This window comes from Diaphorina citri, unplaced genomic scaffold (assembly GCF_000475195.1).
Source record: "Diaphorina citri unplaced genomic scaffold, Diaci psyllid genome assembly version 1.1 scaffold2203, whole genome shotgun sequence".
Classification (NCBI taxonomy): Eukaryota; Metazoa; Arthropoda; class Insecta; order Hemiptera; family Psyllidae; genus Diaphorina; species Diaphorina citri.
Window position 1 is genome coordinate 1 of NW_007379628.1, and position 15,716 is coordinate 15,716.

The following is a 15,716-nucleotide window of genomic DNA, read 5'->3' on the forward strand; positions in this document are numbered from 1 at the left end:
CGCATAGCGACCGGTGCCAGCATGGTAGGTAAACATTGAATTTTAGGATTATTGAGATATTGGGAAAATCCTACAATGTTGCAGTGGGCACCAAAGTTGTGACATAATAACACAAAGAAACGGCATTTACATTTAATGAGAGAATTAACTAATGGGAGAATTTTTAATAATCCAAAAAGGATATTTGAATAATCTAAAAAGGAGTTTTAATTTTTAATGATCAAAAAAAGAGTTCTTAGTGATCCAAAAAGAAGGAGTTTTTAGAAACTCTTGTTTGGATCATTAAAAACTCCTTTTCTATCCTTGAAAATTATCCCATTAGTGGAATCTCTCATAAAGTCATTGGTAAAATCCAACATATATCTCCAAAAGTACTAAACTATCGTTAGCCTGGTCTGATCAGGTCTGCCCATCACATTAAAATGGATTGGAAAAAACTTACTTAAACGTACTTGTTTGCGTTTGTTTCAGCCGTAGCCTATCCCAACTTGTATCCGGGTTATATGAGTCATGCTGCGGCCACCATTGCCGCCATGGCCGCTTCTCAACATTCCGCACCTCCGCCCAAACGCAAAAGGCGACATCGAACGATCTTTACCGAAGAGCAACTGGAACAACTGGAGGCGACCTTTGAGAAGACACATTATCCGGATGTTGTTCTGAGGGAACAGCTGGCTCTGAAAGTGGATTTGAAGGAGGAACGAGTTGAGGTATGTACGAACATTTTGTCTATCAAGAGACACAATAGAAAACATACAGCTAAAACAAAATGAAAATCTGGTGTGAGCACCACACAAATTTTACAAAAAGGTTCATTTGATTAACCCTAAAATCAAAAGGAAATGATTTGTCAAGTACCTATGAAATGGGATGAAATTAGTTTGCACAATTTAATATCACTGAAGTGATGTTGGGCCCTAGTGTGGTACAGACAGTAATATTAGTATTTCCGTCCGTCTATCCGGATGTTGTTCTGAGGGAACAGCTGGCTCTGAAAGTGGATTTGAAAGAGGAACGAGTTGAGGTATGTACGAACATTTTGTCTATCAAGAGACACAATAGAAAACATACAGCTAAAACAAAATGAAAATCTGGTGTGAGCACCAAACAAATTTTACGAAAAGGTTCATTTGATTAGCCCTAAAATCAAAAGGAAATGATTTGTCAAGTACCTATGAAATCCGATGAAATTAGTTTGCACAATTTAATATCACTGAAGTGATGTTGGGCCCTAGTGTGGTACAGACAGTAATATTAGTATTTCCGTCCGTAATCATAAGAGCCTCCTCGTAGTTGTACTACTCCACATAGGTGTAGCAAACTCTATGAAGCATGTCAATATGAATCCAATTAGATCAAAGTAAACAATACAATTATCGGTGTAGCAAACTCTATGAAGCATGTCAATATGAATCCAATTAGATCAAAGTAAACAATACAATTATCGAGGCTATAGCAAAACAAATATTTGATAACCCCACGCTCACAACCCACAAGTCTCACTGGAAGGAAGGTATATAAGGGAGTTACTAAAACAAACATGGAAACAGAGAACAGAGTCTTCATGCCTGATGCTATCTTCAACGGGAAAAATTACCCTGGAACCTTCTTGCCCTTCTAACATGTGATATTTTATTTCTATTTGCACATGTAGCAAGCTGCAGATCTAGGAAACATATTTAAGACTCATGTAATAAATATAATCGTAGGGAAAGTGAAGTTCTTGAGGAAAAGGGATATCTTAAAAAAAAAAATAGATAATGATGAAAAAATAGCAAAATTACTGTCACTCGAACTTTTTTTTCTTGAGCTCTGTATATTGGGAAAACTTTGAACTACATCTTTCTGACTCCCCATGAGTTCACGTGACGTGATGGTAGTGTGGCTATCATGAACGAAATTACCTACAATATTACAGGGAAACTTTGAACTCCATCTTTCTGACTCCCGTGAAGTGATGGTTTCTACCATTAGATTCAATATTAACCCTCTATTTCTCTCTTCAGATCTGACGGGGTCGCAGGACGGTTCGGTTCAGATGTGGGAGTGGGGCCATACAGCCGCCGTGGCTGTACCCAGGGCCTCGGGCACGTTTGCTAAGGTGACCCGGGTTCGATTCTCGGAGCATGGCAACAAATTTGGCGTGACGGACGGCGATGGGCATCTGTCCCTGTGGCAGATCAACCTAATCAACACCAACACAAGGCCCTTCTTTGTAAGTATTTTTATTATATTATTTTACGGGAAAAAATCCCATTTTCTATAATGAAAGTTCCTAACAAAAAAAAAAAAAAAAAAAAAAAAAAAAAAAACCCAGATTTACCTATATTAAATTTAAAAAAAATTTTTAAAAAAAAAAAAAAAAAAAAAAAAAAAACATACCTCAGTATTACCTATATTAAATTTAACAAAAATTCATGATTTGGCTACTTGACCAAATATAAAAAAGTAACTAATATTATATGATACATATTCAGTGCAGACTTGCAGAGAGAGAAGGGTGTTCACGCTCAGACCAGAAACTCTGATTTAAACTCTGTGTAGTCCCAGCTATTAAGGGGAAAAAAAAAATCTTCGTTTATAAGCATAGAAATTCCGTTCTTTTAATAATGAGCCCCTTCCTAAAAGTTAGGCCTTAGCTTGGAGATGTATTATTGATTGTAGATTGTAACCCTTTATTTTTTATGTAAATAATGTTAATTTTATCAATCATCTTTCGTTTCAGACGTACCAATGTCACAACAAGATCACCAGTGACTTTGTATTCCTGGGTTCCTGTAGTTTAGTCGCCACTGCTGGCCACTCGTCGGAAAGCAAGAATGTATGCCTCTGGGATTCGCTACTGCCTCAGAAGAAAGCTCTGGTTCAAGGTATGTACAGTAGAACCTCGATTATTTAAACTTTAAAATCAGGGTTTTTTTTTTAGGATATCCTATCTTATCAGAGGAACAGATCATTAAAAGTGTTAAAACCAACGAGATTAGTAACGAAGAAAGCGATGTCGAAGACATGGTTTTTGTTAATTTCTTAGTTTGTTTTGTTTAATAAGTCGAGCGTCTTGACACTACCGAGGCAATTAATCAGGAAAGATAAGCTGCCTTTTGTCTGATTCTTTTATACAGTTTTTAGAAGTTTCTTTTAGATAATTTGATGGATTGTTCAGCTAACAAATGATGTGAAAATTGTATTGCGTAAAGTGATAGTGGTACATCCACTAATAGATACCTAACATGGAAATAATAATGATAACAAAATGAAAAATCTATGAAGAGATTATGTTATTATCTTCTTTCAATAATAATTTTATTACCTATACCCACTTCAATTTAACAAACTGCTGCACAATAGACAACTTTCGACATCGAAATTCTAAAAGCTCTAGAATAAACCCGAAACAATTCTGAGTTTATGTTGTCTAAGTCTAGATGTCTCGGTATGGATAAGTCGTTTTCTACAATTTTCGTTTATTAACGAAAATAATTCTCATCAGATTTTATTGGATCTCTAAGCTCACAGCAATAATTTGTCTAGCTTTAGAACTTCAGTCAGAAAATATTGCTATTAAATTTAACATGAGCTATTAAAATAAAATTACTTAATTACCTTTCAAATTTAATTTTTCATTAAGAACCTAAAATGTACGTTTAAATAAATACACATGGAAATTTTCAAAGGTAAATAAAAAGTCAGACAGAAGAGCAAGAGCATCTTGGGTTGCTGGAAATTAAGGTAGGTACACAAGGTACAAGCTGAAAAGATTTCAAATATTTACATTTTCGTAATTCCTACATGGGCTAGTGAGAAACATTTTTCAATTCTGACAAGGGATTTTGGTGTTAAGACATTTTTACTAACGCTTGACATAACTTTTGCATTTTTAAATGTATTTTTTTTTTTTTTACTAAACCAGGGTAAGGGAGAGGAGAAAATCTGATGTTATGAAACCGCTCCAGGCGTGGTAATTTCATTGTAATAACATCAACCGCCATGCTCCCTGTTCTGTGGTACTTATACATATTTAATGTAACATTCGCTCCAAGTTCGGTTTTTGTACCGTATTTTCAATACAAACAAAACAAGCACATAACATTTATAATTTTTGAACTAATAAGGATCACGCAGGGTAATAGAATAATCCCAATTATTTTCCTCTTCCCTCTCTTCGTTTGTGACTCGTAAAACTTTCATGTTGGTTTTATAGGGATAGCAGTATGAGTTATTGTTCATATTCTGGGGAATTCGTTTTTGCTTCTATTACTAACAAGAATCAGAACTCCTCATCTGAGCTGAATCAGAAACCTTGGACTATGAATTCTAGGATTAAGGGTGAATTTATGAATTATTGAAGTCGACCTGGGAGGCTCTATCATGCCAGCTAAGAGATCCTCTTCACAATTTTCGTTGGCATCAAGGAATTACTCATTACCTCCAACACTCATATTACCATTGATTCTAATGAAATTCTCGTAAGCCTAGTATGGTTGACATTGAACGTATTATGTACGCCGGGTAAGGTAAGATCAAATTATTCCCAACGCTGTTATTCTTTGGAGAATAGGTCCATGGTGTTGATAGCTTTAAGGTTTACATTGAACGTACTATGTACGCCGGGTAAGGTAAGATCAAATTATTCCCAACGCTGTTATTCTTTGGAGAATAGGTCCATGGTGTTGATAGCTTTAAGGTTTCCGAGACTCAAAGTTGTATTGTTAGAAATAAAATGAAATTCTATGCTTTACTTAATAATGGACATTGAACGTACTATGTACGCCGGGTAAGGTAAGATCAAATTATTCCCAACGCTGTTATTCTTTGGAGAATAAGTCCATGGTGTTGATAGCTTTAAGGTTTCCGAGACTCAAAGTTGTATTGTTAGAAATAAAATGAAATTCTATGCTTTACTTAATAATGTTTACACAAAAGCAGGGTTTCGCCTTTACCACTAGAGAGCAGAGAGGGATAATAAGACTTGCAGTTTGAGATGGATCAGGGACGTTATTTTAGAGTGTATCAATAGAGAGCAGGAAACTTGAATTTTTTACGTTCAAAAAATTTGAGTAGCCTGTACGATAACAATACTGTTGTCGAGAAAGTGACTATCCTAAGCTGGGGATAATAAGACTTGCAGTTTGAGATGGATCAGGGACGTTATTTTAGAGTGTATCAATAGAGTGCAGGAAACTTGAATTTTTTACGTTCAAAAAATTTGAGTAGCCTGTACGATAACAATACTGTTGTCGAGAAAGTGACTATCCTAAGCTAGTCCGTCCTTCCTTTATTATTACAATAGTAATAAAAAGGTATAAGGGACGGACTATTGTATTCGCTTGTCGAGAAAGTGACTATCCTAAGCTCTACCAATGTATAAACTCTCGGGCGATTTACTAATTACTATCGTAATATTTTATAGATAGATGATAGATATATGTTTCAGTTAGACAACAGATACAGTGACATGAAAGACCAATGTCAAACTATGAAGAGTCCTTTCTACTTTCTATCACATTATGTATAGCGGACCTATACAATGCAATGAGAAACTATAAGAATCTGTCCAAATTTTTACAACTGAGGGAAGGAGAGATTTTCATTTTTACTTTTTTGAAATTGAAATCAGCCCTGTTATTAGGACGGCAACCATACAACAGTGATACACAATAAACAGTGATACAAGAGTGAAGCGGAAGTAAAAGAGACAAGGGAAGAGGTTTCTCTTAATTAATCACTTTATGTTGAAATGTAAACAAGGAAAAAAGCTATGCCTCGCCTTTTCTAATTAGAAAGTTCAAATAAATAAGTTATTTAAATGAAAAAAACTAAAGCCTTATAAATGTGGTGAAAAAATCTAGGACTACTGTTTAATTATTATGAGAGAGAAAAGGGTAAACACAGAAGATCCTTTTTGAATGTTATAAATATGAAAGCACGCCCGTAGCTACGAATACTACGTACATCCAATTTCTTAACGATCTTGAGGATTTTTTGCGATCTTTTTCGAATATTTCCATTATTGCGATTATTACATAAACGGTAAGACATCGAATTTCATGAATCTTTTTTTTTTTTTTGACCCCTTCATTGCACATTTTGTAAAATCTGTGAGAAAATAATTATGTAAGTAACAGATGTACCATTTCGTTTTCCGTTTGATTCAATTCAGTAAAAAAAGAAGAAAAAACTTGACCAACTAATTACAATATAAATTAAGCAAAAATGTTCTTTTTTATTATAAACTGTAAGTAATATCAGTCTACTTTTTTATGTTTTCTAATATTGAAGAAAAAAGTTTTTTTAAGATTTTTTTTTTTTATACAGGGTGAGATCAAAAGAAAGCACGAAAAGAGGCAAGTGCCAAACTCGATCTCATTTCTGATTTTCATGTGCATTTTAGTACCACACAGTATACATATAAATATATTTATTATTTTTTATCAGTGCAATAATTATTATCTACTGGTTGTAAGGTAGAAGATACCTCTAAAACATTGTTTACAAAAAAAAAAAAATACATGAAAAAGCAATAACTTTTAAGAAAAAAAAAATGTTTAAGAAAAAAAAAAATATGTAATAATAAATTGAAATAAAATGAAAAAGTTCAAGAAAAAATAAAAACAATAGGTAGGTAGCTAGTACCTATGTAGAATGTAGATAGATATTTGAGTTTTCCACACTAGTAAGGTAGTTTAAAACATAGCTGGCTTCATTATTACAAACTTCTGAAAATGTTATCAATAAAAATATTCAGTGAACAAAGCATGAAAAAGTTGAAAGAGGGAGGTATTAAGAAGAACAATAATAAATTAAGTGCATGTCACACATGATTGAAGAAACGCACGCACATTCAAGGGGTGTGAAATTGACATGCCAATTGACTTATCAAATAAAAACAAAGTTCACATGAAGGTGACATTTAAAGAGAAAGGAATAGGTATTAGAAAGCCAAAGCCTGCTCCGTGATTAGATTATTAGGTATGGCTTACCGATTTTCAATTTTTTCGGGATCCCGGGATCGGAAGAGGATAAAGTTACCACGAATCCCTCAATGATAATTACTATGGCTATAATGTTTATTAATGGCTATTATTATAATATGGCTATTGATGTTTCCCAAAGATATCGGGTTTGAAAGCGACTGATTTCAACATCTCTTTATTTCCACGCTGCCCTTACCTCTTTTTATTATCAGATATACGTTTGTCCTCTCGCCTTCTTCTTCTAGCTGTCTCCTAGTTTTACCTCTGAGTTGCAATTTATTTTAATTGCAAACTGTACAATATCCACTCTAGCAAAATTGATCAACGATGTCAATAAAATAATAATAATGGATTCAATGCACAATGTTCAGCTAGATATCGGGTAGCAAATAACACCAGAATCATCATTAGATAAATTTAAATTTCAAGTAAACTACCTAATAGGTATGTATTACTAAGGATATCGGGTAGCAAATAACACCAGAATCATCATTAGATAAATTTAAATTTCAAGTAAACTACCTAATAGGTATGTATTACTAAGCTCAATTTTCAATTTTTGTGTTTCAGGTTTGGTTTAAAAATCGAAGAGCAAAATGGCGCAAACAAAAACGTGAAGAACAGGAAAAGCTAAGGAAACTTCAGGAGGAGCAACTCAATAGTCTTCAAAGCATGACGTCCGGCCCTTCTCTAGGCAAATACCCATCCGAAGACGATGATTCTGACCTCGAAGTAGCCTAAAATTCACTGCCAGAAGCAGCTTTATAGAAGAATAATAGTCATCTGAGGTTATACTTCGCGGACCTCGCCCAAAAAGAGCGTCAAAAATGAAGGACTGATACCAAAAATTCAATCCAAATAAGAGGTATGTTGAAGTACGAAGTTCTTCAATGCCGATCTACTGAATAACTAAACTTACTTTACGAGGGCAATGATAAAACTTGATGTGTACATATATTATTATTTGTAAATATTAACACGATAAATTAGATATGTTACATGTACTATGATTGTTGAATATTATTATCATTATTGAATTAATTTTATTACGTAAAATATGTGGTTTTCATTTGTGTTGATGTATGTACGATGTACGTAACTAGACTAGATTATTATCTTTTTAATATTTATACCCGGGTCTATAACTCCATGACGTCATTTATGGTGGCCAAATTTTTGACGTTTTCAAGTATTTGCACTTGCGCACAAATCAACTTCATTTAAATATGGTGTTGTAGAACCGGGCATTAATACCATAAAAAAGTACTTGATTAAATTTAATTAAGTTGTACTTTCCTTTCGGAACTTCCCCTCTCCTGAAGCTCGTTTCCCCTTCTTTTCTATGCTTTAGTTTACTAGACTAGATTATTATCTTTTAAATATTTATACCCGGGTCTATAACTCCATGACGTCATTTATGGTGGCCAAATTTTTGACGTTTTCAAGTATCTGCACTTGCGCACAAATCAACTTCATTTAAATATGGTGTTGTAGAACCGGGCATTAATACCATAAAAAAGTACTACTTGATTAAATTTAATTAAGTTGTACTTTCCTTTCGGAACTTCCCCTCTCCTGAAGCTCGTTTCCCCTTCTTTTCTATGCTTTAGTGCAGGTGCTATCAAGCCAAAAGAGGGGAATACGAGCTTCAGAAGAAGAAAAATTGCGAAAGGAAAATACGGCTTTAGCTATTACAATTTACCTACCTACTTCATAAACTAAAAAAAAGTAATACTTAAATTCTTTTAAATTCCATATTATGTATTGTGACTATTGTGAGGCAATTTTAAATAAGATTAAAATTATCAACTATTAAAAAACTACCTACTTCATAAACTAAAAATTACTTAAATTCTTTTAAATTCCATATTATGTATTGTGACTATTGTGAGGCAATTTTAAATAAGATTAAAATTATCAACTATTAAAAAAGAAAATATAAAATTATCTTGATTTCTTGACATTTCTTTCTATTACCTATAGGGCCCATTTAATTGCATTTCAATAAGTTCCCGAAATATTTTCAACGTGTATCAGTCAATTCGAAATGCATTGTTTTCAAAATGCATCGGGAATGTTCATGTTTTACATTTTCAAAATGCGTTTGACCATAAACATATTTCATATTTTCAACGTGATCAGTCAATTCGAAATGCATTGTTTTCAAAATGCATCGGGAATGTTCATGTTTTACATTTTCAAAATGCGTTTGAAACTGCATTTTTGGTTGAACATTAGGCTTATGGTACGCATCACCCGTTGCGTTCGCAGGAGGTCAGGGTTATCAGATCAGTGAACCGCGCCAGGGTCTAGTCTAAGACCTTAAGAAATGTCCGCGGTCTAAAATATACTCATCATTAGGCAGATTTAACAAGGGCCTGGGTCTAACGCAACCGGAGGACCTGGAAAAAGTGAAAAAACTCGAATAAGGTTTCAGTAAAAATGGAATTACGAGTACTTTTTTACTTTCTATTACTACAGTATAGCGGAGCTATATTACTTTCTATTACTACAGTATAGCGGAGCTATACTAGTAATGAAAGTATTGCAATCGGTCCAAATTTTCAAAATCGGGAAATGATGAGACCATTGCGTTCGCAGGAGGTCAGGGTTATCAGATCAGTGAACCGCGCCAGGGTCTAGTCTAAGACCTTAAGAAATGTCCGCGGTCTAAAATATACTCATCATTAGGTAGATTTAACAAGGGCCTGGGTTTAACGCAACCGAAGGACCTGGAAAAAGTGAAAAAACTCGAATAAAGTTTCAGTAAAAATGGAATTACGAGTACTTTTTTTCAAACAATTCTGTTTGAATTTCATCTTTCCGGACGTGTATTGCGTGATCCGCCATCTTAAACTAAAATAATAATACAACAGTGATAGATTTTTATACCATATTTATGTTCTTTTTTATTAAATTAAATTTGAAACTAATATACCTATATCCCCCTCATTCAATATTACATTCCGAGGGGGAAATTTTCAAGAGCTCGCCTAAAGTTTGCGAGAATGCATGAAAAATAAACAGTGAAAAATATACAGCCTGAAAAGCATAAGCAATAATACAGGGATTGAAATAAACCATCATCATTGGAGGCGTCCTGGGAAATGGGTTTATGGCCCCTTTATCGGGTGAGGGGGGTTTATACGCTAGGATTTATCGCACAACCAATATGTATATCAGAACGGTGTGGCTCTCTGAAATTTACCATATTTTACAATATTTTCTACAATACTGTTTTTTTTTTTTACTTAGGGACATTAGGGGACCCAATGTAGGGACGGAACAAAGCCGTTATTTCCTCTCACGATAGTTATTTTAGAAGACAGATATATTTCAAGACATTCAGAGATCCTCTGTTCACGGCTATCAGTGTCTTTACAATATAGGTACTTTTCAATGTCACCAATTAATCTTTTTAGATATATATTTATTTGTATTAATGACAATTTAACGATATCCTGAACCATGACGACTAAGCACTTCGTTCTCGTATAAAGACACACTCCGGAGGAAATTCCAGCGAGACAACTTTTTCTTTTCTCAACACAAGCCGTGAAAATATTGTTAAATAAAAAATGAGACTAAACCAGATCACCAATTAATCTTTATAGATATATATTTATTTGTATTAATGACAATTTAACGATATCCAGAACCATGACGACTAAGGAGTGTGCTCCGGAGGAAATTCCAGCGAGACAACTTTTTCTTTTCTCAACACAAGCCGTGAAAATATTGTTAAATAAAAAATGAGACTAAACCAGTTCATATTTTCAACGTGTATCAGTCAATTCGAAATGCATTGTTTTCAAAATGCATCGGGAATGTTCATGTTTTACATTTTCAAAATGCGTTACAAATCAAATGGAACTTAACAAGCTGTTAGCTTAATAGGCCTTAGGCCTTCTAAGGCCTAAAAAAATATTGGTGAAATCCACCCTTACTTACTCTTTTTAATAAACTGATGGCTCTTAAGGCTGGGTAAGGTTGATGTGAGGAAGTAGACAGCCTGTTAGCTTGACGGCCCAGTTAAGACAATACAAATCAAATGGAACTTAACAAGCTGTTAGCTTAAGAGGCCTTAGGCCTTCTAAGGCCTGAAAAAATATTGGTGAAATCCACCCTTACTTACTTACTCTTTTTAATAAACTGATGGCTCTTAAGGCTGGGTAAGGATGATGTGAGGAGGTGGGTAGTGTGTAGCCGCCAAATGGAGGGTAAAACCCCCGTCACTAAAGACTTTCTCAGCCATACAGTGACGGCCGTTAGCCCTCTATACGCAAATCAAATGGAACTTAACAAGCTGTTAGCTTATTAGGCCTTAGGCCTTCTAAGGCCTGAAAAAATATTGGTGAAATCCACCCTTACTTACTCTTTTTAATAAACTGATGGCTCTTAAGGCTGGGTAAGGTTGATGTGAGGAAGTAGGTAGTGTGTAGCCGCCAAATGGAGGGTAAAACCCCCGTCACTAAAGACTTTCTCAGCCATACAGTGACGGCCGTTAGCCCTCTATACAAAATTGGCTCTGGCTGGCTTACAGTGTACTTGGTCTTGAAAAAAAAAATAAATAATAATAAATGAATTTTTTTTGCATTTTTTTCATTTTACAATACACTCTCAAGCTACCTTCTTAGTGGAGGGACAGCACACCCATCCAAGTATGTATCCATAAAGTAAATACCTACTCGCACCTACATTAGAAGGTAAAAATTCAGGACCAGAAGGTACTTCGTACTCCCTACATTTTAGATCAGGGGTTTCCAACTAGCAGCCCGCGGGCCACATGTGGCCCGCCAGACCATTTTCGTGGCCCGCGAAGCTTTTTGTGATTTGTACAAAATTACCTAAATTAAAAAAAAAAAAGAAATGGTTTTGGTACTTAGGCAGATTCTAATAAAAAATCCCTCATGTTGAAAATTTTCACAGCGTCAAGGATTTCTAATCTCATGACTAAGAACCCATGGTATCGATAAAGTTGAGATCATTTTAATTACATGATTACTTATATGGAGCTATTTGATATCATACGTTCACCCCCAGGTATTGGGATTGAGGCTGGGATATTTATACAACGTGCATTGTTTCAAAAAGATGCCCTTTCATATCTCAATGTGTTGGGGTTTTCAAACCTTATAACTTGTAATTAAAATAAACAAAAATCCATCCCACCCCAAAAAAGATTAGAAATCAATTTTGTACCCCGCCTTTTATTCACTTCATAATTTGTGTGCTCCCTCCCAAAATCAATCAAGTGCCCACAAAAAATAAACAAAAATCCATCCCACCCCAAAAAAAGATTAGAAATCAATTTTGTACCCCGCCTTTTATTCACTTCATAATTTGTGTCCTCCTACTTCACCTACCTTTCTTTCCCCTCATTCCACTCCTCTTTCCTTTCTCTAATATTACTTTTGCTTCACTGCATTGGCGGCGTGCCACCTACCTTTCTTTACCCTCATTGCACTCCTCTTTCCTCTAATCTCACTTCTGCTTCACTGCATTGGCGGCGTGCAAGGTATTTTTTGGGGGATCTCATAACTTTTTGCAGAAACTTAAAACTTAGCATAATATGACGTATGAGCGTAGCGCAACAAAGTACAAATACAATAGGCATAGTAACATCATTTGGTAAGGTTTGGTGAGTTTGGGTTATTTCTGAGTGAAAAACACCATAGTAATATCTTTGGGTAAGTTTTAGTAAGTTCGGGTGGTTTCCGAGTGAGAAAACACCATAATAACATCATTAGGTAAGTTTTGGTAAGTTCCGATCATTTCCGAGTGAAAAATTAAATAATGACACCATTGGATAAGTTTTGCTAAGTTCTGATCATTTCCGAGTGAAATACATCATGATAATGTAGGTACCTACATGGAAATCATTTTTCATATTTTTATTTTATTTATTTATTTTTTTCCAACTATAAACTATAAAATTATGAAAAAAGTAACTATGGCTATCCATAAAATATTTTTAAATGATAAAATTATGTGCAAAAAAATAATCACAGTGGGATTCGAACCCCCACCCCACCCGCTTAGCAGTTTATCGCAGACCACACTCCTTACCACTCGGACACTCCGACTTCTATTTAAGCGTAGCGCAAAACTTCCTTATTAATCAACTCGAGCGATAATTTAGAATTTTTCCCCTAAAAGTCACTCTTTTATCAAATTTAAGGTTGAAGGGGCTCTTTGGGGGCCTTGAAAATATGAAAAGGCACACCTACCACTCACGAGAAAAAAAATGAGCCATCAACCATTAAAATCGGTCCAGTGGTTTAGGCTGTACAGCGGTCAACGTCATAGAAGAAGCGGAAGCAAAGAGGAAGCGGAAGCGGAAGCAGAAAATGATGAAAAATTTGACGTTTTTCAAAGTCAAATATCTCCGGCAGCTAAACTTAACCGATTTTGATGAATTTTTTTTTCAACTTGGTCTACTTTCATGCCCCAACACACACACGCAATCCGTTTTCTTCCATCATTTGTAGTTGTTCCTCTACAACTACCTGAAAACGGCTACTTTCCCTGTCGCGTATAATATCTCTAGTAGCGCGGTCAAACATTCTTGACTTGGCGGGGCGGAGCGCTACCGCGCTCCTTAATTAAAATTAAAATGAAATCTCCTCAATTTCGGGACGACCACTGACGAATTATAGCGGGATAAACTTCAATACTTCGATCTCAGATACGAGTACCAACCCAGGTTCTTAGAAATGTGCTCTGTTTTTCTTAGTTAAATTTTTAGCAGACATATTCACTCTCAAACTCATACGGCGGGCGTCGATTAGGAATGAAAGTTACAATAAGGTGAACAGACTGGAAAAAGGGAAAGCGCTGACATCCCTCTGCTGATGTCACCCTCGATATTATAAGCCCGGCAACAAGGTAGAAACCTTTGATATTCTTGTTACCTTTTCATAAGCTCCAAGGTGGGAAAACGAAAAAGACAAAACTACAAAAGGCTTTTACCCGTATCCAATGGTTCACCAATAAGTTCAATTATTCTGATTAAAAACGAAAAAGCTGTTCTGCTGCTTTTGGAAAATATAGCCCGGGCAAAGAGATCGACCTGATGTATTAGTACGGAGGTATTGGGGTGTGACTTTTAAGCTTTAAGATATAGGGAGAGAACAAGATCTATGGGAGCTTTGTGTATAACACAAGTTTCACACACTGAATTTTCAATATGAAGTTGAGGAACATATAAGTAAAGGGGAAAACAATGTTATGGGTCTTTAAAAAAAAAGTCCAAAGAATGCAAAATGTACATATTTCAACTAGAAGAAATTGCACCTCGGATAAACCTCAGTAGAACAATGGGGGGAAGGTACATATTTCAACTAGAAGAAATTGCACCTCGGATAAACCTCAGTAGAACAATGGGGGGAAATCAGAAAATAATAAAATTATGTACTAGGGGAAAACAATGTTACTTATGGGTCTTTAAAAAAAGTCCAAAGAATGCAAAATGTACATATTTCAACTAGAAGAAATTGTACCTCGGATAAACATCAGTAGAACAATGGGGGGAAAAATCAGAAAATAATAAAATTATGTCCTCAGTCCCCAAAAATTTGCAATATTGCCAACAAAATAAATCACAGTTAGATAAATGATTCTGTTACTATTACAAGTTAGGTAAGTATGAACCTATGTACCTACTTGAGTATTTTAAAATTATTCTTTCCTTCTTCTAACATTATGGTTTGGAATGTATGGCCTCTTCATACTACATATTATTATTCTTAATTCCTTACTATTATGTACTCAGTCCCCAAAAATTTGCAATATTGCTAACAAAATAAATCACAATTAGGTAAATGATTCTGTTACTTTTACAAGTTAGGTAAGTATGAACCTATGTACCTACTTGAGTAATTTAAAATTATTCTTTCCTTCTTCTAACATTATGGTTTGGAATGTATGGCCTCTTCATACTACATATTATTATTCTTAATTCCTTACTTACTTAGAAAGTTATTTTATTACCTAAGAATGTATAATATGTGAAGTTCTCCCAAACATGATTTAACTGTTCAACCAAAATTTTATGAACCCAGAAATAAAGGAAACAAAATAGGCTAAAGCTCTGGAAAAAATAAACCCCCTAAAGTATTCTTGAAGTTTTATTTTGGAAATGGAATAAAATAAAATCTGGGCGCCAATGTTGGGAGTTAGGATAAGTCAACACAAATACCTACATTATAGATTTTAGCTTTACCTCGTCCTTCTTTTTACTTTCCTTATCCTATAGGAAGGAAAGTAACAAAAACGGGTCAAATTTTTGATGGTCAGATTTTAGTGCCAAAACACGTTTTGAGGTCCCCAGAGCCTAAGTCCAAAGTTTCAGCCATTGGTCCGTGTGTCTGTCCTTCTGTCTGTCTGTCTGTCTAAACAAAATATCTCGAGAACGGTAAGAACTAGAGACTTGAAATTTGGTATGTAGATGTCAAATGTGACAAGGATGCGAGTAACAAAATCGGGTCAAATTTTTGATGGTCAGATTTTAGTGCCAAAACACGTTTTGAGGTCCCTAGAGCCTAAGTCCAAAGTTTCAGCCATTGGTCCGTGTGTCTGTCCTTCTGTCTGTCTGTCTGTCTGTAAACAAAATATCTCGAGAACGGTAAGAACTAGAGACTTGATTTGGTATGTACTTCGATGTCAAATGTGACAAGGATGCGACACGAAACTTTTGGTTAAGATCGGTGCAACGGTTGGCGGCATTTTACCGCTTTTTGG

The 15,716-nt window shown here is 35.0% G+C and overlaps 1 protein-coding gene across 1 annotated transcript; it reads left to right on the forward strand.

The window, feature by feature from the left end:
• Positions 1-446: 446 nt before the first annotated feature.
• On the forward strand, positions 447-8,300 carry LOC103518472 (homeobox protein goosecoid-like). The gene is made up of 2 exons (XM_008483538.3): positions 447-710; positions 7,545-8,300. The coding sequence occupies exons 1-2, from the start codon at positions 504-506 to the stop codon at positions 7,713-7,715; spliced, it is 378 nt and encodes a 125-aa protein (XP_008481760.2). The 5' UTR covers positions 447-503; the 3' UTR covers positions 7,716-8,300.
• The last annotated feature ends 7,416 nt before the right edge of the window (positions 8,301-15,716 follow it).

Coding starts and splice junctions, on each gene's coding strand:
- LOC103518472 (XM_008483538.3), top strand. CDS start 504: ATGAGTCATGCTGCGGCCACCATTGCCGCCATGGCCGCTTCTCAACAT. Junction 711..7,544: donor TGAAGGAGGAACGAGTTGAG/GTATGTACGAAC, acceptor TTTGTGTTTCAG/GTTTGGTTTAAAAATCGAAG.